Source organism: Phodopus roborovskii, unplaced genomic scaffold (assembly GCF_943737965.1).
Source record: "Phodopus roborovskii unplaced genomic scaffold, PHOROB, whole genome shotgun sequence".
NCBI lineage: Eukaryota > Metazoa > Chordata > Mammalia > Rodentia > Cricetidae > Phodopus > Phodopus roborovskii.
This window is the reverse complement of record NW_026126618.1, coordinates 5,967,486-5,993,674: the sequence shown is the minus strand read 5'-3', so window position 1 is coordinate 5,993,674 and position 26,189 is coordinate 5,967,486. Positions and strand designations below refer to the sequence as shown.

Below are 26,189 nucleotides of genomic sequence, written 5' to 3'. Positions count from 1 at the left end.
GATGTTGCTATGAGGCAGTGGCCAAAGGTAGACCCTGTCCAGCCACACTCTGAGATGATGTGCCTCTCTACTGCTCCCTACTGAAGAGAGGCTGAAGGGAGTGCCTCTTCTCCAGATGGGAGTATTAACCCGGGTCAGACCTGAGCGGCCCTCCACTCACATTCTAGGAAACTGCTGTCAGAGCACTAAGCATTACCAGCATGAAAAATGAATACAAATCAATTTGTGTCTGGGTTTACTCTCAGAATTCCCCGTGGACTCTGTAAAATGTCTTTTTACCTATTTTCCACCCATCTAGCTGTGGAGGCAATGGCAGATTTGCATTAGTTTACATGCAGTTAAGATATTTTTTTTCCTTTTGGTTATGTTTTTAAGAACATTTATTGCCTATAAAGAGGTGTTATTGTTAAAGACAATGGTGCCCTTTAGGTAGCAACAGAGTGTTATTTTGTAAATGCTGTTTCACAAGCTGGATGGCTGGGGCTCTGATTAAAGGGCATTTTCCATTCATTTTTATCTTGGAAGCCACCATCATTCCTGACACAAAGAGCCATGAGTAAAGAAGATGGTGACCTGACCACAGGGATGGAAGTTACTCCCAAGTACCCTTCCCAGCTTTCATGTATGCTGTAGCTCTAGTTAAGGACTCTGCCTACATCTGCTCTAAGAAGAGGTTCCTGAGGTTAGGAGGGGTTCCTGGGCTGCATCAGAGCCTCAGGAGGATGGCTTGAAGCTTAGAAGGGACACGCACCCTAGCTCAGCAGTCATGGGAAGACTCTGACACTTAGAAGTTGTGTCCCTGGAGCAACTAACTTAATCCCTCCTGTACCTCCATGTCCTACCTCTAAAGTGAGGGTGGTAATAGCAATATAACCTTTGCCTGGAGGTTAAAAGATTCAAAGAGGTATTCCCTAGGATTGGGGGTGTATCTTATTGATAAAGTACGTGCTTAGCAAGCTCCTCATGTGGAGTTTGATACTCGGCACCCCTCTCCCATTAAACAAATAGTATGTCTTGAAATGCATTTGTCAGTTCTACGTTGCAAAATGCCCTAATGTCTCTAAAGACAGGAGGTGAGAAAGAGGGATTGGGTGTGAGTCTTTACCGTACTGAATTCTTCTAGACAGTCTACTGCCCCACTGACCCGGGCCCTGCAGTCTCCCTTATCTGGTATTTGGTTGTTTTCTGTTGATGTGTGGAGAAGCGTTTGGAACCCCTTGTTCATGGTTGGATTGCCCAGAACACAGACTTTCCTAAGGAGCAGGCAGGAGTGACGTCATTCTAGGACAGGGACTTACCTGGAGCACACTGAGGCTACTGGTCCACCCCAAAGTTCAGATTCCACTATTGGGGTGGGGTGGGGTTTAAATCATTTGGCTAGAACTGGACTAAAGTGATTATTATATCATAAATGGAATTGCGAGGGGGGGGGAATATTAAGTCTTGGCTGTTACAGCAAAATGCCATAGGCTGAATGGCTTGTGGACACTGCAGTTCCTAGTTCCCGGAGAGTTACGAATCTGGTCCCTGTCAAGTTCAATGTATGGTGAGCGCCACTTCTCACTGCCTTGGGAAAGCTCTATTCAGCTTCACTGAAATTGCTCCCTCCTCAAGCTTCCTTCGTGATAAACCAAAATGAGCACGTGTGTGTAGAACCCCGACAAGCTAAAAAGGACTCAGGGCATTTACGGAGTGACCATGAGGCCTGGAACTCTGGTGCCTGATGGGGAGGGGAGGACCTCTGGGTAAGTGATGGGGGCAGAGTCTTCAAGAGTGGACTCAGAACGACAGTGCCCCCAGAGTGAGACACATGGGTCTGAGGGACATGATGTTGAGACAGTTGCCGAAGAATGCGTGGCTCTGAGAACACGCCCAGAGTTTCAGATGCCCTTGTGGGGATCGCGAGCCAGTGTTCGATTCATCGTCCGTTACCATCCACCGCATTCTGTGAGCCCCACTGTTCTGTGTGTGGGCCGAGCCCGTTTCCAAATGCGCTATCCTAATCCAGTGGTGACTGTACCAACCTGGTTTAGTCCTGCGCCACTCCTTCAGGACACTTTCTCCCTGACCTCTGAGACAGTGTTAGAAGGCAGTTTATGTTTTGCATCGCAGGGACTGGAATTCAGAGTCTCATGCATGCTGGGCAAGCTCGCTCTCTCTGACACAGCTCCCCACCCCACTCCCTGTGTTCTGTGTTTTCATTTCTTTTTGAGATTTGTTACAAACTTTATTATGAAAACTTGCAAATGAACAAAAATGTCACACACTACCATTAGCCAGACCTAAAAATCTATACACCTTACTGACCTCCTAGACAGTTGCAACTGTTTTTCATTTTTTTCCGGACCCACGATTTTACCGTTTCACATTCCCCCATTAAGCCGGGCCCCCAAACATTAACAAATTGTGCGTTTCACACTGTACCCAAGTCCCCAACTCACTGATAACAGTGCGGAAGAATCTCAGTCATACTAAGCTACTTACCAAATCCTCTTTGCTTCACCTCTGAATCAACCCTCCCCAAGGATCTGTGACCGGTAAAACTTTTTTTAGATCTGTGTATTTGTTCTTAGACAAAGTAAACCTTGAATTGCTTTTAGGTTAGTTTCCAAAATATTCCCTGGCCCTATGTTTTCTCACATATACAAAGACTTCCTTTCCCCATTAGTTAGAGTTTGAGGTTTTGCCGCACTGGGAGACTATTAACTGATACAACTTAAGCAATGGCACAGGAATGTAATCAATGCAAGAATAATAGTGCAGGGTGGGGATCTCGGTATTTTAATGAGGACTCAGAAACATCTGACTGCAGAGGTTGAAAGTGTGTGTGGGGGGGGGGGCGGAATGAATGCTGTCATAACTAATCCTCCTTGGTATGAGCAATACAGGGACCTCATAACCTTTCCTGTCACCTGGACCTTCACTTCTGGGACTCTGTGGTTCTGTTAATAAAATGATAATCTCTGCTCATTTGCTGTAGAATCATTCCAAGTTAAAAAAATTTTTTTTTTAGGATGAAATTAGAAATTACCATTTTTTGCCGAATTTGTGTGTGTATATATATTTTTCTCTCTAATACGTTGATTCAATACCTGCTCCGTAATGAGTGCTTTAACTTTGTTTTCCTTTCCATTATCCCTGAAAAGAGTGGATTGCGGAGAAAAGATGAAAGTAGTATAATGCCAAAAATGCACTGTTCGCTAATGCGCTGTCAGAGGTATTAGTAGGGCTCGCCGTGGCGTGTCTTTTGTGAATGCCTTTCAGGCTGTACTTACCTAACAGACTTCAGACCCTGTTTGTTTGTATTCTTGCAGGCATTAAATGTCGTCTTTGAAAAAATCCCAGAAAACGAGAGTGCTGACGTCTGTCGGAACATCTCAGTCAACGTTCTTGACTGTGACACCATAGGCCAAGCCAAAGACAAGATCTTCCAAGCATTTCTAAGCAAAAATGGGTCTCCATATGGACTTCAGCTCAATGAAATCGGCCTTGGTAAGGTTTCTCCCAGACCCCTGAAAAGCACCTTCCTACATTCTTTCTGCTTGGTGACAATTATGTGGCCCCAGTTGTCCCCAGGGGACATATCTGGGACCCGGGGACTGCTTGGTTCCCTTTTGTGCTTCTCGATTCTTCCCAGGAAGCATCGTCCTTCCGCGATGCCATTTTAAAAACACTGTATTTGTAAGACAGGATGACTGCTGACCCTGGGGCCACACGGGATCACCCTGCATGAAGAAATACAGAAAGGTGTAAACCCTGTGCCCTCCGAATGTGTTGCGCTTCGCACTGGCATCTGATTTGTTTGTTGTGATACCCAGTGAGCGTGTCATTAGTGGGTGGCTCAGCCACAGAGTGTTAACTCCAGCCTGCTGGAAAGGTCATCTTCCTTTTTGCTAATCGCATCCTGCATTAAGTGTATTCTGCTCTCCCCCAACACGAAGCGGCAGCTGCTATGAATTCATTTGCGGGCTCTATTGGTATACTGCAAAGGAGAGCATATGTGTGAGCAAGCTAACAGGGCTCCATTTCTCTCAAATGTTCATCAACATTTTAAAGTGGAGCTCAGCGCCACCCTCCCAAGGGACTGCTGTGGGATTTCAGAGCAGATAATGGGCCAGGAAGAAGGGTAGAATAGTGGTCGTGACAGGCAGTGTAACAAGGTTCATCTCCCCTCCATGTACAGATGTAGGCCTCCACTACGCTGGCAATTAGAATCCTCCCCCACCAATCAAACCTCCTGCTAAAACCATTGAGAAAAGCATGGAGGCAGGCCTGGGAATCTTGGGGGAGGCCATGCAAATGGGTAGCAGCTTGGGAGCCTGCTTCAAAGAAAGCAGGCTGCTTTGGAGGGCTTCTCTGTACCAGCACTTTCTTCCTTGCATGGCCCTGGAGTACCTAGCAGCTTGAAGAGGGCTCAGCTCCTTGGCTTAGATATAAGCAGAAAGGGCAGCCCCATCTAGGAAACTGAAGCTTGACCCAGACCGTCAGTTAGCTTGCCTTGAACATTATCTTGCAATTGTGCGGCTCTGACCACAAAGGACATGGGCACACCCAGCCTAATAACCACAGGAAAACGGCCTACCAGCTTAATCTTCACCACCAAAGAGTCCACAGCAGAGTCTGCAGGCCCTTCCTGGGTTTGGTCACCCAGGTGTCCCACCCCTGACCCCGAAGTTGGGAGGTAAAGGTAGAGCAAGCTGGTAGCACTGTGCTCAGACGGACAGAAAGCATACGTGCACAGCATGTCACCATCTAGGAATGGGAAATAGCAGAGCCTGACATAACTGGAAAAGATTTGTCATCTAAGACATCAGAGCAATTTGGGTTCTGCAGAAGTTGCCATGTGGGTTGTCACAGAGTCATGGTCACCAGATTTGGGGGGAGGGGAGGGCGGTGATGGAGGGAGATGAGACAGGTTTCAGTATTGTAACCCTAGCAGACTCACTATTGAATTCAGGCTAATCTTGAACCTGTGATGACACTCCTGCATCAGCCCCCCGAATGATGAATTTGTAGGCATGAGCTGTCTACCATAACTTGGCATTGCTGGATTTAAACAAATTTTAATTACATTTTTAGTGTGTGTATATGTGTGTGCACGTATGTATGTATATAAACACACTTGTAGCACGTATGTATGTATATAAACACACTTGCAGCACGTATGTATGTATATATACACACTTGCACGCACCCTTGTGGAGAAAGAAGTATGTGGGGGTTGGTTCCTGCCTTTTACCATGTGGGTGCTGGGAACAGAATTCAGATCATGGTGTTCGAAGGCAAACGCTTTTACCAACTGAGTCATCTCCCCAGTCCCCATTGCTGCGTGCGTTTGTTTGTTTGAGACAAGGTTTCTCTGTATTGCGTTGGAGCCTGTCCTGTAACTCGCTCTGTAGCCCAGGCTGGCCTTGAACTCATAGAGATACGCCTGTCTCTGCCTCCCGAGTGCTGGGACTAAAGGCACGTGCCAACGCCCAGCTCCATTGCTATATTTTTTTTAAAAAGAAATCAAAGCCCAGATTTTTTTCGTGTACCTTCCACATATTTAAATGTCGCTAATCAGTTGCTATTAACATAAAAGTCATAAAACCCTGCACAAATTCAAGAGAAAATGCTTCTCCGCGGCTGCCTTCTGACCACAATGACTATAGTGCACTAGCTAGGGTGGCATGTTAGTGTGTAGTGACTGAGCCGGAACCACGCAGAAGAGAGTTCACACCATGCTCTGTGAATGAACATGCACACATACTGGTGATACTGGAGGTATTTTTTTTTTTCTTTGAAGGTTTTGGTCCCTTAGAAGATGGGTGATTCTGTCTTCAGGGTCTCTACTTTCAGACTTGACTCAGCATAATGTTTCAGGAACAGTTCTCTGAAATATTAGACCCTAAACACAAGCTCCATGCCTTTTGTCTGGCTGGCTAACTCCACACTGTCCAACAAAGCTTTGCCGCTGCATTCAAGATTATTTATTTACCAGCAGTATTTGTAAAAAGTGACAAGGCAGCACTTTTTTCTTTTTTTTTTTTTTTCTTTTTTTTTAACTGTGACTTTAGAAGGGAACCAAATGCCTTCTCCCTCCTTTTCAGAGCTTCAAGTGGGGACAAGGCAGAAAGAACTTCTGGACATTGACAGTTCTTCTGTGATTCTTGAAGATGGAATAACCAAGCTAAACACCATTGGCCACTACGAGGTAAGCATAAGACTCAGCCTCACCACTTTGTTTATCCACGGTCCTAATTGGTAAGCCCGCCTCCCCAAAACACACACACACACACACACACACACACACACACACACACACAGACACCACACACACACACACACCCAACCCAACCAGGACTCCCCATTTCTGAATGGTTTGCAAGTTGCTTGTTAGCCACGATCTCCTTCTTCGCTCCTTCAGAAGAGCCCATGCATTATTATCTCTAGTGGTGTCCCCATTACATGTCCCCTCTCTCACAAGGCCCAGTGTCATGCTATCTGTTTCTTCACTTTGCCATGGCAAGCCTGTCTGGCCTTGTGCCGTGTGTTCTTGGGGAAGCTGTGGGTGAGTTACCACATGTGCAAATCCCCAAGGCACATCAAGTGTGTCAGTGCTGAGCAGCCGGCTCCCCAGCCTTACCTCTTTTTACCGTGCTGACCTGGTGACCTTTTGTGCAGTGGCCTTGTTCTGAAGATGTTCTAAATGCCCTTATTTGTTTGCACTATTCAGTGACGGCTCCTTCAGCCCCGTGACCCATGTGCTGAATGGATGCTGCAATCATCTGAGTGCCAGAGAAGCCTGCATGTGACAAGGCAGCGGGCAGGCAGGAAAGTTCCCGAGAGTAGACACTGGGCTTCATTCAGCAGCATTGAGCAGATGATCCGGATCTGCCTAGAGTCTGTTATGGGCTAAGAGCTGGGGCTGCAGGGGAGAGGAATGGAGTCCAGGACACTGAGGCTGCAGCCCGCAGGAGGGAGGGAGGGAGAGGTAACACTTTCTGACACAATAGTGCTGGGGCTTGGAGACTCAAAGGAGGCTTCCTATGGAAGCCATAGTTGAGCTGAGGCTGAAGAACGGGGCTGGGATACAGCTGTCAGCCCTTCTGGCAGGCACGTTGGGCAGAATGGCTTCCAGATGGGCCAGAAGCCAAGGAGGAACTGTGCTGGGGAGAACATTCAGGGCCACATGCTGGCTCAGCCATTTGCTAAGTTTTGGCTAGTCCCATCTTCCAGGAGTCCTATGAGGTAGGAGCCACTGCTAACCTACTTCATAGATGGGTTCTTGGAGCCTGGGAAGCTGGAAGGGGACCCGTGCCATCCCTCCCGTCTTGTTCATCTGCTTGGTTTATATCCTATCTCGAGGACAGTGGGGGCCATCAGAGGGCCTATATGTGTGTTTCAGGATCTGTGATGGACGGGAAATGGGGAGGCCCACTGGAAGCTGTGGGAGAATTTCAGGTGACAAACAACGTTGTCCAGAACAGCAGAGTGTCCCTAGGGATGGGGGTAATGTGAATGGTCACAGTGGGCTCAGATGGTGGGCACTGCAGTCCTCCTGCATGGAAATGGTGGGGGGGGGGGTAAGGCCGGCACTCAGGAGGGGCAGAGGCTTTTTTTGAGAGACGTCCAAAGGAGAACGGCTACTTATGGTTCAAAAGCTCCAAGATGGACTTTGCCAGGCTTCACCCTCAGCTAGCTTGTACTCGAGACCATTCCTGACCATGTCTGGACAGCTAGGAGCAGGAAGCATCCTATCCCTGCATTTTGTCTTGCAGTGGGGCCCTGTGGCTATTTCTGAAGGAGTGCAGAGACTCATGAGCCACACCCATGTCAGTCCCCTACAACTGAGGTCTCCTGACCCACAATCACCTGGCCAAACCTAGTATGCTTAGCTTAGGGGCTTTCGTGAAAGTTCCCGCAGCTTCTCAGTATAGTTTCCTGGGTGGTAAGTGGGTAGGAAGTCTCAGAGGGGTTCTATTAGTGCATCGCTTCAGACCATGTCCTTTCCCCGGGTCTGTGTGGCAAGTTGGTCTGGTGTCCGGGGTTGTGACCCTTTTTGGTGCTGGTGGCTGGAGTTCTGGCCGCCTCCGCTCCATCTGTGTCCCACCTTCTTTACAACCATATGGCCCCCAGTGGGTCCCCAAGGAGGGCGTCGGCCACTTACTGCCCTCCACAGGGGCAGGCAGGACAGGCAGGACAGGCCATTCCCTAGAGAAAACAGCACACAGCTGTCTGCGAGGCCCAGGTGGCCTGTCAGAAGAGCTAGAACATCACTCTTCCTGAAGACATTGGCGTACTCGACACCTGTCTGCTTAAGGATGATAATGAAATTAATACAGCCTGTAGTCACTTCCTGTCCTGATGATGTATTGGCCTCATAGCCCAGTGTTGCTGCCTGGTGGTAATAAACGACAAGACTGGGACACGGGGGGGGGGGGGGAGCTTAATGGATTCTGCTTATGTTAAAAAGCCTAGAGCTGGAAGGGAACCAGGGGGGTCGGCCGGCTGTGCGCCTTAAGCCTGGGTTCCTAAGGACTGAGCCGAACAGAAGCACCCAGCCTACCTTCAGCTGCTTCTGCACTGATTTTAATAGCACCTCTGCACATTTCAGAGGGTTGGGCTGACGTTTGCTTTTGCCCTTTCGTTAAAGCCATTTTCAAGTACTTGCTTTTCCCTCCAAAGAGACAAGATGCTAATTATCACTCTTATTCATTTACTAAAGCACCCTAGTTTGAGTCACTGTATGTGCTTGAAAAGGGGGGGGGGGGAACAACTATATTTCATTTAAAAATAGGGTCTAATTCAGAGTTCTCAGTGATTCAGACTTACCTCCCCCCAATTAGTCCAAATTAGTTAGGCTTTAAAGTTAATCGTCAGTGACGGCCAGTCCCTCCTCCTGTCTAAACAGAGCCTCTGCTGCTGGAGTATAACGCCCAGCTTCTTCTACTTCATTTGTGAGGTATAACAGGTCTTTGCTGGACATCTGCTGGGAGGGGGGTACTAATGGGGTCAGAGAGTACAGAATGTAGGGTTGGATGCTGTGCCCACAGCCTCAAGCTGATGATGATGCTGTCACCCTACTGAATGGTTTCCAATACAACTCCCAGCATTTTTGATGATTGCCTTCTATGGCGGCCACAGTGGCAGTCAGCACCCATCCTTGTCCACCATGCCAGCTCCATTAATGCTGGCCGTAGCCTGATGCTTTTTAGACTACAAGGGTTATCTCCCTCAGTTCCCATCAGCCGTACAAGAGGACAGCAAATTTCTGCTCCAGTGTCATGATTCTGTCTTGTGCAGAAAAGGGGTTATGTGAGCCAGTGTCTTTATAAACACATGAAACCAGCAGTATCTTCTTCTCTATAATTAAACCCTCACAGACACTCCCCTATCTGGCTGTGGCTCAGGGTGTTTGCCATAAAGGGGATCCTACTGATAGAATCAGGGTAGATTGTGGGGGCATGCTTGCAGTCTTGGCTTCCTTCCTCTCTCTCCCGTACCCCACTGTGACCTTTTGCTGGGCCACATTGTCACACCTTGCTTGCCATGAGGAAGCAGAGGCTTCAAGACAGGTGTTTTGTGGGGCAGGAAGTTTTATCTAGAGATCACACATTTTGTTCCACGCTGTGAGTTTTGAAGAGAAAAGATGATAAACCACTAAGTGGCTGAAGAACATTGTGCGCTAGTGCAGAAATGGTCACTAATGAACCCAAATTAGCCATTCGGAGGACATTTATAGCTCTCAGAAATGTTTTGGATGATCTGTTAGGTAAGGTCAGTGGTTCTTCTGGCTAGGTTCCATCTCTGCTCTTAAATAAGAAGACTGGACTACCTTGAAGACGCCTTTAGACATTGGTTTATTTAGCCAACAAAGGCTGTTCTGTAGCACATACTATCCTAGCGGCTTTGCCAACGCCAGAGACTCTGCTCCTCTTTACTACCCTATGAATGAATGCTGTCATCTACATACAAGGCTGGGAGACGGTAAGAAACCTGGCCATGCTTTTGAGCTTCTCTTGATGATGCTCCTAGGTCATCAGCTGATACAAGAGAATTTCCCTTCCAAACTGTGGTCCTGCTAAGGCCAGTGGAATATGGTTGTGTCAGAATGGGGATTTCAGCCCATGCTCCTAACCTTCAGGCTTCCTGGTGGAGAGCTGGGCCTGATCTGTGACATAGTTTGGTGATAGTCTGGTGGTTAGCATTCTCTGGTGCTGACGGAAAAGGTTAAGTTCTCTTGAGACCCTGTGATGGATCTTGTGGCCCATGGGACAAGACTATTTCAGTGAAGAATGACAGACACTAGGGAAGGTTTTCCCTGAAGTAACTTGTATTGACCACTGTGCTTTTAGAATATTTCCTTTACATAAGGAAAAAGAATCAAATTCAGATCACATTCATTATTTCCATAAAGCTCATAGGCATAATTCCATGAATTTCAAAAAATGAGCCATATCAATTTCCAATAGCAGATCATTTGTACAAGTAACATTTTATTTTTCAAGACAGGGTTTCTCTGTGTAGCCTTGGCTTGCTAAAACTCACTTTGTTGGCCAGATTGGCTTTGAACTCTGAGATTACAGGCATGAACCACCACCTCCTGGCCAAATACCATTTTTACAGATTGACCTTTACTGTTTATGCTAATTTAAGTGCACATGTATAGAAGCCAGCAAGGGGCATCAGGTTCCCCGAGTTGGTGTTATAAGTGGTTGTGATCCAATCAGTGTTCGAAACCAAACTTGGGTCCTCTGCAAGAGCAAATTCTCTTAACCATGAAGCCATTCCCACAAATAACATTTTTTATGTTTAAATATAAAATGTTTTAAACATTTAAATATATTTAAATTTTGTCTCTAGAAAATTTATCTTTAGGGGATAATCTAAACCTGTGACATAAAGACAGCTTCTTGCCACCAAGATACCCCACATTTCTGCCCAGATTTATTTCAGGAGTTTTAATTTAGTTTTTGTTTTGTTTGAGACAAGGTCTCACATAACCCAAACGGGCTTCCAACTCCACATGTGTGAGTTGGACACTTGGCCCTCCTGCTTCTCCTTACTAGGTGCTGGGATCAAACGCGGGGCTTCGTGCATGCTAGGCAAGTACTCTAGTAGCTGAGCTAGGTCCCAGGCATGGCTTTTAATTGCTGACGTTTGTCCATTTCACCCAGTGGGGTCACAACTTCTAATGCTGATGACAAGTCTCTTTACTTCTGCCACATTCTAGTTCAGACTGGCATTGCCAGGGAAGGGATGCTCTTGTCACACAGTGCATTGTGGGACACTGTGAGACTGGAGAGGGCTTCATTTGAAATTCTCATGTGCATCAATTCTGCCCTGGGCTGGAAACATGTTCTTACTGCGGATCTATCTATTGACATTAATCTTCCCTTGATTTAATTTGGTTTTCATCCCTAAAGTCGGGACCCAGACGATGCTCTTGCCTCACAGGAGGACACGGGAATGGATGTGACACTCTGTGGGAAATAGAGCTTCTAGGACAGAAAAAACAGCCATGTTTTTAACCATTTGGATGCCATGGCACTTTTCAAAAGGGCCTTTTTTGTTTTTGCCTTATCTTGGCAGCAGCCAACTTGAGACTAGAAAGTGGAAACCTGCTTCCCCCAAACATCTGCAAATGATTTTTCTGTCCTCATAATAGTGTTAAAGCATCACATGGGGCCAAAATGTTCCAGCCCTAGAGCAGCTGTGAAAGTTAGAAATATGCACACACACATCCAACTCATCCACTAATAAAATGCTTTTACACCAGCTCTTGGAAGATAATTTCAGAGTAAAATCTTCTTAGTACAAGCTGCATCTACACTATCTTAATCCCCCAGCACAGTGCCAACAGCCAAGTGTTGCCAGCTCTTGAAAAGACATTTGAACTTTTGGCAGCGTTCCTTATCAGAAGGCCCATCCATGGTGTTTGTGATTATAGAGGAAGGGTGCTTGCTTTTGGCAAAACAAAGCGTCTGACAGTAGCGGAGTATTGGATCAACACTCAACAGGATCCATTTGGGATTCATTCTTTGACAATTACCCAGAATGAATCACCAGCTTCCTTTTATAAAAGGGTATTTATTGGCTTAAAATCAGTACATCGAGCTCTTGGCGGTGGTGGGGGGAGTTCTGTAACTATGTTCACACATTCTTACAAACGTGGTGTCTGAGTATCGCTATGGGGATGCCTGCATTTATTTTAATTGCATGAAATATGGAGGAGAATTGAAAAAAAAAATCAGTCAGAAAACAATGAATGGCTCGAGGGAAAGAAGAAAATGCTTAGTGACAAGAGCAGCCTAAGACTTCACACTGGAAGTTGCTTTGAGGCCTGACGGTCTAGCTAGCCCGCCCAGATTCCCCCTTTCCACACAAGATGTCCTAAACACTAGCAGTGGGAGGCTTGTAGCCTAAACTTGGCAGCTGGCTGGACAGCTGTGTCTAGGGCCTCTGGAGAGCTGGCTCTTCCTCCGTGGGTGTCACCTGAAGGAGATTGTTTAGCAGGGAGGCTTGTCCGTTTTGATAACCAGTGTGCAGCAACCTAGAGAGCAATTCTTGAGTCTCCTCTGTTCCTAACCAGAGGAGACCAGGTCCTGATTTGTATTAGAGCTCTACAGTGGAGAGGAAAGTCACTGAGCTGACAGAATCCAAGTGACAGTTGTTCTTCAGGCCACGAAGGGGGGAGGCGGGGTATGCCCCCGACTTGCTTCCTCTCCACCATCCTTTGCTTTGTTGTGGACACCAGCCCTTCCATTTCTTAAGAGCCCTGCTTGCCCTCTATGTAGCCTTCTGTGTTTCCTTCTGACTGAAGGTAATTTCTGCACTGGCCTTTTACAAAGAGCCACCTGGTTATGAGAAAGACCCTGAAAGGCCATTTGGCCCTGGGACTCTTGGTTCCACAAGGCCTCAAAGTGAGAGTTCTAGACTTTGGCTCTAGGTCACACACAGATATGGTATTAGCATGATAAAACACTTTGTTTTTTTTTCGAGACAGGGTTTCTCTGTATTGCTTTGGAGCCTGTCCTGGAACTAGCTCTGTAGACCTGGCTGTCCTTGAACTCACAGAGATCCGCCTGCCTCTGCCTCCCGGGTACTGGGTGGGACTAAAGGCGTGAGCCACCAACGTCCAGTCTGATGAAGCATTTATGTACTGACCCATACATTTAAAAGCTGAAGTGATTTTTTTTTTTTTTTGGACAGAACTATTTGCAGTTATAGTTTAAGTTTCTCAAAGTTCATATGTTTGGAGTAAGGAATGTAGCTTAGTGATGAAATACTTGCCCAGCAAGCATGAAGCTCTGGGTTTGTAACCAACATGGGCGGGGGCGGGGGTGGTAGTAAAACCAACAAACTCACCCGTTCAGAATGTGGGACTCACGGGTTTTAGTTGTGTATCATCACGATTCGAGTATTTCATCACCTTTGAGCGATTCGCATCACTAAGATTCAGTCTTCTCTATAATTCCCATTTAAAAAGACCACTAGCTTTCTATGTAAATTTACTTGTTCTGTTCATACATGTGATCTTACAGCTGGCTCGTTTCAGTCGGCATATTTGTACAGTTAATCTGCACCATTGCATGTATTAACACGTCCCTTACAGTTTTGTAGTACATTCATATAATGGGCTATTACAGCTATGAAAAGGGATGTTCTACTGACAGGCACAGAGTACATTAAATTACCCTCACAGACCATCGATTGTCCCTAGAAGGCATATATTACAAAAAAATAACACACCAGTACCTATTGTATGAATCCAGTTGTCTGGATCTCAAGAATAGGTAAGAGTAGTCAGTGGAAGAAGGCAGGGAGCGGCTGGGGGCTTCTCGAGATCTTGACATGTTTCACACTACAGTGTAGGTGGAGCTCCAGTCCATTTACACCAAGCCCCGTTTATAGGAATGACCATGGCTATACGTGTAATTGTAGTCGTGCTGCCTAGTTTTATGTCAAGTTGACCCCTAGCTAGAGTCATTTGGGAAGAGTGAACCTCAACTGAGAAAATATTCCTCGCTAGAATGGCCTGTAGGCAAGTCTGTGGGGCATTTCTTTCTCTCTTCTCCCTCTCTTTTTCCTGAGACAGAGCCTCGCTATGTTGCTCACTGTGTAGGACCAGGCTGGCCTCAAGACACCAGACCCCTCTGCCTTCAGCGTGCTGGGATTAGGGGCATGTGCCACCATGGCGGGCTTGTAGTGCTTTCTCTTGACCGATGACTTCTGTGGAAGGGCCCAGCTCACCGTGAGCGGTGGCTAGGCTGGTGGTGCCGGGTGCTATAGGAAAGCAGTCTGAGCAAGCCATGGGACCCTCCATGACCTTTTCTTCAGTTCTTGCCTCAGGTTCCCTGGATGATAAACTGATTTGGAACCAGTGTTCCATCACAGGAACAGAACCCCTAACTAAGACAACAGGTATGCCGAGCACTCATCAGTACACTTACATCTGGAGGTTTCTGTTAAAAGCCCGTCAAATTTCTATAGCTCGTGGAAAGAAAACAAGCATAAGTGTGCTCGGAGAGGGTGGTTCCCTGGTGAGCACACCCTCCATCGGGCACAGATTGGCACAGAAGCCCCTCTGCTCCCTGCTAATCACTGGTCCCACCGTTTTGACTGTGAGAACAGTAGAACCATAGAGTATGGTTTCTTTCATGTTGAACTCTTCTGAGACCCACAGCAGACAGCAATAGTTTGATATTTTCAAAGTTTTTGTGACTTCCTGTGAACCATGCACTGTTGAGTACAGACCTAGACACACAACTGTTCTGTCGGTGGGTACAGCTGCACATGCCAGTTTGAGGAAACCTGTCTCAACTTCATTTCCTGTGCTGTCTTAGCCAATTCAGATGCTGTGACAGAATGCATCTACTTGGGGGCTCCAACAAGTACTTATTTCTCACAGCTCTGGTGCAGAGAAGACAAGGTCATGCACCACTAGACACAAGGCTAGCAGTCAATGCCCTGAATCAGAAGGCTGTCATTTCACCGTGTCCTTATATGCTGGTGGGGGAGTGGGGGTGGAGGCAGGCTCTGTCTTCCCAGAAGGGCACTAATCCCATTTCCATGGGCTTCTCTCTATAATTACTTCCCAAGGGCCCCACCGCCTCATACCACCATATTAAGATGATTCAGCATATATACTTGGAGGGTACACAGCATTCATACTCGATAGCAAGCAGAAACCTGGGGGCAGGTGGGGGGGGGACACAAAGGCCACCCAGGCCTCTTCTGACCTGCTAGGTGGGAGAGGGGGCTGGCTGAAGATAGCTCACTTGTCCCAGAAGCAGCTTCCATCCCATCCTCAGTGAATTTTATTGCCTGTGTGTTTCCTTCACATGACAAGGAGCCCCTTGAGGGCGGTGTTCTGCTGTTCACCTGGCTAACCCTAGCCTGCACACAGTGCCCAGAATGTATCGGCCCTTGATAAATATTTAATAAGTGAGAGAACATAAGATCCATCTAATTCCCGAGATGAAGCTGAGAAATCCATTACATTTGAAAACTCTTGTTTTTTATCTCTGCTTTCAGATATCAAATGGATCCACTATAAAAGTGTTTAAGAAGATAGCGAATTTCACTTCAGGTAACCAATACAACATTGTTAACCTTTTGGTCTCACCGAGCTTTATGAAGTATTACTTTTTTGCTCCTCTTAGACATACTGTCACAGAGGTATGATTGAGTTGTTGCTGTGTGATTCTCTGGAACCTGAGAAAAGGCATTTCAGTCTGGTTCTTGTCCTAAGAGCACGGGTTCTGCAAGAAGGGAAGGCAGGCCCAGCACAAAGGAAGCTGCTGCCTCTTGGCACAGGGCAGGAAGTTTGCACACTGCTCAGGACAGACTGAACACGCAAGACAATCCATGCAGAATCTCCAAGATACCAGTGTGTCTAGTTAGCATTGGTGACTTCCCAGACAGTAGAGATAGGAGGGGCTTTACAGGAAAAAAGTCAGCAAGCCAGTCTTCTGGCTTCCTGGCAGCTATGGGACAGGAAAACTCTGATAACGCCTTGGGAAAATCCGCTGGTCCTGTCCTTAGCGCCACACCACAGACTTCTCTTAGCAGCTAGCCTCTGGTTGATTGTCAGCAGGCCATTTCCCTTTGCTCTTAATTGCCTTGATTTTTAGTAGCATTTCTAGATGGTCTAGGCCTTCATCTGTTTTCCCTCCGTTTTCTTCTTAATGACACTGCCAGTCTGCTTGACTTCAGAGCTGGACACATTGCTCCACACCCCGCCTTTACCTGGCTAGTCATTTCTTTAGGCTCACCTGTAGTAATCCTCCTTCAGAGCAAACCCCTAGACTTGGATGGACACCTTTTCACACAGCTGTCTCTGTGTTGAGAGACAGGCTGGAACCGGCATCCGTGTCCCCAGTAAGTTATCTCCTGTTAGAGCAGAGGCTCCAACACTTTCAGGGATAGGGAAGCTGCCTCTATTCCAGGCCCGAGCCCCTTTCCACACTGCTCAGGTGCAGCAGCGGACACAACGCAGCAGCCAGGAGCTCAGTGGAATGGAAGAGCTGTTGGCTCTGGAGCACAATCGGGGCTTTTGTTGAGGCCAATTCTAGTCCGTGGTTGTTTTTTTAATGAACTCTTCTTTTCTCTCCCTTTCTCTGGTGTTCAGATGTGGAATACTCAGATGACCACTGCCATTTGGTGAGTCTGGGTGGTCTTGTGCTGTCCACCAAACTGCATGCCTTCTGTAGCATATAGTTCCCTCAGGTAACAACACTTCTACGGCCTTTTTAGATCTTACCAGATTCAGAAGCATTCCAAGTTGTGCAAGGAAAGAGACATCGAGGGAAACACAAGTTCAAAGTAAAAGAAATGTATCTGACAAAGCTGCTGTCGACCAAGGTATACTTACTGTTCCAGCAATGCTTTCATGGCTACCTTGGGGGTATGTGACGTGTTCGACTTAATTTCCACTCAAGTGTGAAAATGCTACAAATCCCTTGTGCCTTCTAGCAAAGCAAAATGAAAGTTTAACTTGTAGACACATCCTATATGCCCCTTCCAATATTTTTTGTAAACGGTGTAGAGAACGGCATTTTACAAATTTCTACTGTAGCTTCTTCAATCATGACGTTTACTATTGTTCCTGCTCTTTTACCCATCATTTCACTATTACTTTTTAGGTTGACAGCATAATTACTCCTTTTGTTTACTTATTATAGATGAGCAATGTGTTAGATGGGAAAGCCAGTGGAATACCACGTCAGGAACAAATCTTAGGGCATCTATTCAACACAAGTCTTTAGGTTTTTACTCCACTATTGTAACGTCCCCCTGGTCTTTAAGTCCTTGCTGGCAGGCTTCCTCAGTACACCTGCTTAGACCTGACATCTCTGTGGCAGGCAGAGGGGAGCCTGTACCTTTTGATTTTTATCTTTTCCAGAGAGCTCTGCCTTCATTTTGTTTTTGATGAAACATTCGGCTGCTTTGGGAGTTCCACATTTAAGCCCTGAGATGGAAATGCATGCAACAGGAAGAAAATCTAGCAGCAGAGCATTATCACTGAGCTTTTTCCAGGCTACACATAACGAAGGCAGAGCCCCCGTGGTATATAAGCAGCCTACACTGGCGCTGCATCTCCCTGAGGGTTAAACAGCACCGCTATCAACAAGTTTATGCACCAAGTCTAAACACAGACACAGACTTTCCAGACCCCTGCCCCAGCCCACATTGGCCTCATCTGACAATTTCCCATTCTCTCTCTCTCTCTACCCCCCTCTCTTCCTCCCTCCCTCCTCCCCTTTCCCTGCAACTGGAGCTGGCGTTTGCAATAGGTTTCCGACCAGCACCGTGAACCTCGGTCCCCCTTCCTGTCTTGCAGGTGGCAATCCACTCTGTGCTTGAGAAGCTCTTCAGAAGCATTTGGAGTCTGCCCAACAGCAGGGCCCCATTTGCTATAAAGTACTTCTTCGACTTTTTGGATGCCCAAGCTGAAAACAAAAAAATCACAGATCCTGATGTTGTACATATTTGGAAAACAAACAGGTGGGAATGGAGGTGGTTACTGACCGTTTTCCAGAACCAAGGGCAGCAGAGTGTTAAATCCATAGCTCTGTACCAGAATCTCAAGGTCTGAATTCTGTATGTAAGTTCATGCTATTGCCATTTGTAGTAGTAGAAGATTTCACAAGACTTATCCAAGGGTTTTGATTTATCCAAGGGTTTTGATGTTACTTATTTTAGCATTTTACTTTAAGGAGCAGGATATTCCCCCTTTATGCTAATAGCTCCTCAGAAGAGGGATATAGTTTATTGCATCTATCTGAAATGCTCTGCAGCTTGGCTGAAGAAGACCCAGTCACGGGTCAGTAGAACGTCTCATGTGAGCTCAAACCCGTCCATACGCTAGCAAGCAGTAAAGTCATGCTCCAGCCCTTTGCTCTGCGTTTGTAGTCTCTGCTCTGGCTCACTCCTGTCCTTAGTCCCAGCCTCCTGTGCCCAGGCCCTGCTACTCCCACACCCAGCATGAGTGCCACCACCAGCCACAAGAGGTCGAGGTGCTAAGCTAGGCCAGAGTACCAACAGCGATGCAGCGAGGGCTTTGAATGCTTCTCGAGTCCATACTCCAGTATACTTAACTGCCTCCACCATGCACATTGGTGGGCACTGTGGTAGTACAGAAATGAATGAGACACGCCCATGTCCTACAACATGTGTATTCTATAGGTACAGAGGACAGGGAAGAAAGCATCCACTGAAGTGCACCAGAGGATGACATGTGCAATGGAGAAAGTAGGAAGAAGACAAGAGTATCAGGCCAGGGTGGACAAGGGCTTCAAAAAGACTTTGTACCCTCTTGGCTGAAGAAACGATATAACCATGAGACCGTGTGCGAGAGGAGAGCATTGTGGAGAGGGACCACACAGCAAAACCCTGAAAAGTAGGAGTGATAGCAAAGGGCTCAGGGGAGAGGAGACCCTGACTGAGGGACACAGTGCGAGCAAATAAAACAGGTTAGAAGTTAGTGGCTTCCCCCAGAGTGCCCCACCGAGAGGGGCTGACAGGTTTGAGTGAGACGTTCTCAGTGGTGACGTCATCTCACATGACCCAGAGCCTTTTCCTGACTTCTCCAGCCTGCCCTTCACGCACTGTTAGATGAACCCTTCCTGGTTCTAGTGATGTTGCTGCTTGTTAGTTTGGCTGGGCAGGTCTAGGTACTTCAATAACAAGGTCATGCACACTCACTTACGAACTGGTGAGGGGACCCCTGACTATGTTAACAGTCCTGCCTGAGAAGAGATTGTTTTCCCTTCAAACAGCCTTCCTCTTCGCTTCTGGGTAAACATCCTGAAGAACCCTCAGTTTGTCTTTGACATTAAGAAGACTCCTCACATAGACAGCTGTTTGTCAGTGATTGCCCAGGCTTTCATGGATGCCTTTTCTCTCACAGAACAGCAACTGGGGAAGGTAAGGCCCAGCTTTGCTTTCTGATACACCCCTGGAACCCACTTCCGGTGACTGATGTCTCAGGAACCTCCGATCCCCAACCCCTCTTCCTACCAAACTCCACCTTCGCTCCTTTCTCTGAAACTTTCCTTTCCCTTCTTATCCCCATCTCTTCCGCCCTCTGTCCCCAAATGGACAGCCACAGCCTCCCATCCTAACCCACAGCCATGGCCCTGCGGCCCGCCCACCCCCCAAACTCTTCCTTTCCACTGTTCTCGTGCACTCCTTCCTACACCGGGCATCTTTACTATGCCACAGGGTCTTCCCGATGGGCCCAGTCCTGTTGGTCAACCCCCTCATTCATCTGCCAGTGTTTCATTCCACAAACGGTTTCTTGAGGTGCACGAAGAACTCTGCTCTGTCTGGCTGGGCCTATGAACACAGAAGCTGCTCCTTAAAATGTGTGTGCTCACCGTAAAAGCAGCCTTCAAAAACCTCTTACTTGGTTCTTGGTGTAGTTCAGGCAGTCCTTCAGGTACCGTGATTCCCATTTATGCATGAGGAATTCAAGGTGCAGAGAGGTCACAGGTCTTGTTATCATCACAAAGTAACACAATTGTGAGCTCATCTGTCCTCTACAGTCTTCCCTGTTGTCTGTCTGTGACTTTTCACATTACGTCAGGCTGTGAATTCTCTCCGCAATAGGACCGTAAGCTTCTCAAAGGCAGGTACCAGTCACCTTCATCTTTGTATGCTTGATAGCTACGAGTGATACTTGGATAAATAAATGCTTATTGAACTTGCAGGGTTCACTTAAAACCGGATAAGCACTTCTCAGGAGTATTTCAGTGTAGGCAGCCTTCAGGACAATTCACCGAGCCCCTGATTCAGCCACTGGACTCTTGACACATCAGTGTAATCATTAATTTGCCTATCTTCACCGCGACTTTTAAAAAATTTGTGACTAACGGTTTCTTCATCTAGTTGTTTACATGTACCCGCTACTATTCTTCCATAGCACCCAAATTGCCACGGAATCTTTGCAAATCAGACTCACCTTGAGAAACTGGAAGATCTTCATAATCTAATGAAATAGGGGACAAGCTAGAAAATCTGCCACTGCCAATTTCTTACCCGTTTTACAGTTACATAAAGGGCTCAATCAGATCTACAATCAAATCTTTTTATACATGCCAAAATTCACTGGTGGGTGAGGATGAGAGTAATGTTTTAATTCAGGCTTTTTAACGACCATTAGTAACGAACTACGACCGAAATAAGTTCCATCGTTCTGTAACTCAAATTCATGCAAAAATAATACTTTTAGTTCTTTTATGAGAGAAAGGCTGAATATATTAGCATTTAATCTTCCTGGAAGTAACAGTGACTCACCAGAGCTCTCTAGACGGCAGTCAGTCACTCAGTCAACATTTACTGAGGCCTACTGCCTGAAGCCTCGTTAGTAGGAAGTCAAGTCGGCGGAAGTTCAGTTACACTGCACCATTATACATCCCCCATGTCTTTTTATGCTTCTGTGGCTGTTGCTGTTTTTCAGGAAGCACCAACTAATAAACTTCTCTATGCCAAGGATATACCAACCTACAAAGAGGAAGTAAAATCTTATTACAAAGCAATCAGGGATTTGCCTCCATTGTCATCTTTAGAAATGGAAGAATTCTTAACTCAGGAATCTAAGGTAATATACTACAAAGCAGAAATAAGCTTACACATTTGGTTACTTGAAAGCAGACATATTTCAGAACCTCTCAACAAGCCTTTCTTTTAGAAACATGAAAATGAATTTAATGAAGAAGTGGCCTTGACAGAAATCTACAAATACATCGTAAAGTATTTTGATGAGGTAAGATTTTATTTACTCACAAGGACTTGGGCATAGTCATCCATCTCAGATATGCAGAAAAGGAGGCCAAGCCAGACCCTGCACAAGCTGCCTCCCCTGTAGTCTGCCATGCTGCCTGCAATTGAGTTCATGCGGCCTCATGCCACAACGTTCAAGGAAACTTTGATTAGTGATTAGTAAATGATGGCCCTGTTTATGTTAGGCTGTGGTCTGCTAAAAAAACGAAAGCCCAGCCTGTTAACTCACCTAGCTTCTGTTTTCCGTGGTTATATGAACTCATGATATACTTCTAACTTAAGCATTGACTCTCAATCAACAGTGTCCTCAACCATCAGGTTTTTTATGCCCAGTAGTAGTAGGAATGACCATTCTCCTTTATGATTAATCCTCCTTAATCTAGATTCCTTGTTTCCAAATATATGTTAATTCCCCCTTCCCTGATTCCCCCCACTCAGTCATGCTGGGACAGGCTATCCATGTCAATGGTGAGAATAGCTCACCAATTCCATTTGCTACTTGAAGATCAAGTGAAGAGCTAAGGTAGGGTAGAGGCAATGAGTTCCTTCAACATGATAAGCATCCCTCGCCAGGGGTGAGAGGGGAAGCACTGGGGAGGGGAAGGGAGGGGAAGAGACGGAGGAGTCCATCTCTGATCAGTATGCCCTTGCCTGCTGCATTTGAGGAATACTTGCCTGCATGCTGGCTGCCCAGGGATGCTTGCTGTGCTTGGAATGGCTGTGACGTAATGCATAAAGCAGGGCCTTGGAAGTCTGGCCCTATATTTGTAAGCAAATAGTTGGTATTTCTTGCGGGCTTCTATTTCCAGCCCAAGTGTTGTTGATCCTGTGATAATGACTTAGCAAAACAACTTGCAAAGTGAGTATGGAAATGCTGGCATCTGTTTCATACAGATTTTTACCACTCACAGCATCAGGAAAGAGAAAGAGCAAGCCCACCAGAATTGTGAATTGTAATGCTAAAACTCTTAACATGCAAAGTAACTCTTGTAATTGTCAACAGATTCTAAATAAACTAGAAAGAGAACGAGGGCTGGAAGAAGCTCAGAAACAACTCTTGCATGTGAAAGTCTTATTTGAGGAAAAGAAGAAATGCAAGTGGATGTAAGCGTCCTGGGGCCTGGCTTTACCTGGCAAAGCTCTTCCCAGCCCGGGGACACAGCGGCTGCTTGAGCTGCGCTTTGTCCTTAGTTAACTTCTTAAGTTTGCACATGGGTTCCACTTTGAGCACTGTCTTTTGAGAGACCAAGGCACATGCACAGCTTTTAGAAAGCCTGTCAACCACTGTGCCTGTGGGTAACCGTGGGAACCTTTCTGTACATAGAGCTGAAGTGGTTGTTGCAAACAGCCTCCTTGTTTACAGAGAATACAGGGCCAGTAAGCAAGCGTCAGTATTGTAACTCCAGCCTCCACTGAAGCACAATGGTATCTAAGTGGTTTTGTTGGAATACTACAGCCAGGTAGCGCTCCTGACTACACTGTACTTCTGCAGAAGGGAGGGGATACGAAAATGTCAAGTGAGTCATTTGGAAACAAGGTGGGGTGTCAGGGCAACCCCGAGGATCTGCAGCATTCACTTTCCCCAGTAGTTCTTGGAAAAGCTGAAGGCAGACTTTGGTAGTGTGTATGTACACTTAGCATTCGTGAGTGTGTGTGTTTAAACCAAAAACTAACATTGTTGAAAGGGCTCGTGTTTTTCAGTGGTTGCCAGCTACACTCAGCAGCTCACCTCTATCTCATCAAAGGAGCTCTAAAGCAAGGAGCGTGAGTGGGTTTCCCTGAAATGCAACAGCATTTTTCCAGGCTCGTCCTAACGTGTGTTTCCTTTCTATCTTTTCATGTATCTGGTAGTGGACATGTTGGGTATTGTAAGCAAAGAGTTCATGGCTTACTTCTGTTTGATCAGAACTGTCTGTGGATGTGTAAGTCACTCCTGTAACCTTACATTTCTATGCTATATAGTGTCTCCTTGCTTTAGATTTCTGGTGAACTCTGTGGTTATAAATACTTGTGTGTGATTAAAATAAAAGATACATTTTACATTTCATCAAATTGTTGTTCACATTGGAGTATTATATATAAATATATATTTGAGGCCCAAGGCCTGGAAAATATTAGTACAACTTGGTATCTTAGTCTTACTATGTACTTTTGGAAAGTATTCCTTACAGGAGAAAGATTTAAAGTACTCATTTATTCGTGCCTCTTTCTTTTTTTTTTCCTTCAAAGAGTTTCCTATCCAGTTATAATGTAGTCTTTTTTTTATTGCTGATTTTTTTATTCCAAGATTTTTGCTGCTCATGACCAATTTTAATACCACTGTGTTTTCCTTCTATTAAAAAGAAGTAGAAAGTATAATCTGAGAGCTCTCACTTTCCTTGCGGCAGACACCTTTTACCCTTGGTGTTCCAAACCCCCACCGTAGGAAGGAATTTTCTTCAATCTGCAAATAACACATTGAGCACACATTCCTTACAAGTATTTACCAGCACTGTATGGACCCATCTAGAAGGAAATGTGATTTGTCTGGGTAAATGCAATCCTTTTTGCTCCTTAATACTGATAAAGAATAAGAGAGGTAATATCTTAACATCAGTTACTGTCCTGATGGGCACCTTCCCAGTCCTGTTTCCTGTGATTATGGTCTGTCCAATGGACACATCTCTAGACTACTACCAAATATTTCATTTCTAAGTAGAAAGATGAGAGGTCTGGTCCCCATTCAAAGCTGCTATAGTCTTCAAAGAGGTGAAGGCTTTCACAAGAGGAGAGTTGAGAGCCAAGGGTAGGAGAATTGCCCAACAGACTTGGCGCAAAGGTTCAGCCACAGTGTTAGCTCAGTACTACTGAATGCTACATGAGGGTGTCCCTGTCCAGCTCTATGACGCGAATCCTGTGTGCACTTAGGAACTTTGGGCAAATCACTTACCTCTTTGTGCCTCTGTCATCTCTGTTTAATATCTCTAACCTACCTCACTGAGGTGGTATGAAGATTCACTCGTGTGTAGTGTGTTTGTCAATCCTCCAGTGAAAAGCACTATCTAGATCACAGTTTGGATCACATTAGCCAAATGCAGAGCATGTCCAAATTAGATGTGTGCTGAAGACAATCACTCACTGGGTCTATAGTAAACAGCAACTAAAGAAACAGATGACAAACAGTATCTATTTTCAAGTTTCTTTGCATATTTTTGGTGCAAAACAATTAATTTATAAACTTTTTTTCTAACACTAGTGTCTAAAGCAGCATTTTAAAATGACTTCTGTTACTTTTCTGTATTAGGATTTAAAGTCTATTTCTTACTGTATACCTGACTGAAGCCGTTCTTGGAGATGAATGTTTTACATGTCTATATCCAAAAATAAACATTTTGATGTAACAACTGTGGACTGTTTGTCTTTTCTGGTTACAATGGGTTTCTTACTCTAAGTGGCTCCATGGAAATTACTTTTCAGGAACAAGATGGCATTGTACATTCCTCATAAATACGCAGCTCCGTTAAGCAAACCTGGCTCCTTGCTAAATGATGCCAAGGGCTGCTCGATTACATTCCTGTCTTCAATGATCAACTTGGAATTTGACTGCAGAGACTTCTGGGTAATGAAAAATCCACATTAAGTTTGGCAGGCTTGAGTTGAGCTTTGCTTTGTTGACATGAAATTACTCCAGCAGAGTTCCTCTAAAACATGCTATATAAAGAAGCTTCCAAACGGTGCACAGTGACAAATGATGTAAATAAAACATAATTATTTGGTTAAGTCCTAAACAGTGAGAAACAAAACTATATACCAGCAACACTCCAAAACTCCACTGTTTCAAGTAAAAAAGGCCACTTCCAACTCACCAGAGCAAAAAGAAGTGAAACCATCAATTGTTTGGTATATACAGATTATATGATCAGTGAAATTAAACACAAAACAGCAGATATAAAAATATTTATTAACTTATTTAATAAATTAAGTGCACAGGTTTTAGAAAAGGTAAAGATTTCTATAATGAACATATTTAGAAACTTTTAATGTGTTTTTATACTTTTAAATGGTCAGTTTTTCCTATAATTTTTATAACTTATTATAAAGGGAATATTTACTGATATCATTGCCAAGCAGACATCTCAAAATTGATGAAAAAGGAATTCAAAACATATAAATTTTAGGCAAAATGCCAGAAAAAATTCAACAAAATAAAATTAATATGAAAACCTGATTGCTTAATTAGTTCCTTTTATCTTTTAAACTGTCAATACATGCTCTAAGTACCTGAAACTCTGAATACTTCACTTTGGTTAGCATAATCCTAAAATCCTGGAACCCATGCAGTACAGTACATAGTTAGTACCTTTCCTTGAGGCAGCTCATGGATTTTGGCAAACAGTAATAAAGCATCTCAATGCCACATGTTAAACTTCATGCTTTATTGAGTTTCTGGCTTGGCCTTTCTTTCTTCCAGCATCATTCCCCAAGAGATCCAAGTTCCTCTAGTTGTTTTCTTTGTGTGGTTTCTAGCTCTTCCAGTCTTTTGCGAAGTAGAGAGAGTTCTCTTTGATGTTGTTCCTCCTTAAAAATGACACATAACAGAAACCTAGAAAAACTAGGAAAATTCCTGCCATCTGCCTCTTATATAGGCCTCCAACAGTGTGGCTGAGAAATGATGTCCATTTTAGCAGTTTAAAAACAGAGTAGCAAGGGCAAAGCCATTAACTAGTCCCCCTTCTCTTCTGCCTCAGGCTCTGCCCTTAAGCAAAATTCAGTCTGTTCCTCCCTAGGAGTAAAATTCGCTGGGGAGCAAATTAGACAAAGCTACCTGCATGGTATAGGTACACATAGATAGCAGCTTTCACACAAGCCTGGAAAGTCACGGTAACTTACTAAAAGCAGCACCTGGTCTAAGACTCAATGCAGTGACACAATCTCTT

General features: G+C 45.4%; 2 protein-coding genes across 3 annotated transcripts in view; one reads left to right on the top strand and one right to left on the bottom strand.

Moving 5' to 3' along the window:
• The window catches only part of Plxnc1 (plexin C1), a 144,163-nt gene extending 119,506 nt beyond the window's left edge, over positions 1 to 24,657 (top strand). The window contains exons 22-31 of one of the 2 annotated variants that reach the window (XM_051206264.1): positions 3,315 to 3,492; positions 6,093 to 6,196; positions 15,523 to 15,577; positions 16,619 to 16,650; positions 16,744 to 16,851; positions 17,831 to 17,994; positions 19,269 to 19,416; positions 20,951 to 21,091; positions 21,182 to 21,256; positions 22,277 to 24,657. In XM_051206264.1, coding sequence (XP_051062221.1) covers positions 3,315 to 3,492; positions 6,093 to 6,196; positions 15,523 to 15,577; positions 16,619 to 16,650; positions 16,744 to 16,851; positions 17,831 to 17,994; positions 19,269 to 19,416; positions 20,951 to 21,091; positions 21,182 to 21,256; positions 22,277 to 22,381 — 1,110 coding nt within the window. In that variant the 3' untranslated portion in view covers positions 22,382 to 24,657. Of the gene's footprint in view, positions 1 to 3,314; positions 3,493 to 6,092; positions 6,197 to 15,522; positions 15,578 to 16,618; positions 16,651 to 16,743; positions 16,852 to 17,830; positions 17,995 to 19,268; positions 19,417 to 20,950; positions 21,092 to 21,181; positions 21,257 to 21,711; positions 21,850 to 22,276 lie in introns of those variants that run through there. The other variant, XM_051206265.1, reaches the window with a different exon arrangement.
• Positions 24,658 to 25,194: 537 nt separating this feature from the next.
• Cep83 (centrosomal protein 83) overlaps positions 25,195 to 26,189 on the bottom strand; it is a 90,848-nt gene continuing 89,853 nt past the window's right edge. Inside the window, exon 16 of the mRNA XM_051206286.1 lies at positions 25,195 to 25,830. Within this exon, the coding sequence (XP_051062243.1) occupies positions 25,726 to 25,830 (105 nt within the window). The 3' untranslated portion in view covers positions 25,195 to 25,725. The remainder of the gene's footprint in view (positions 25,831 to 26,189) is intronic.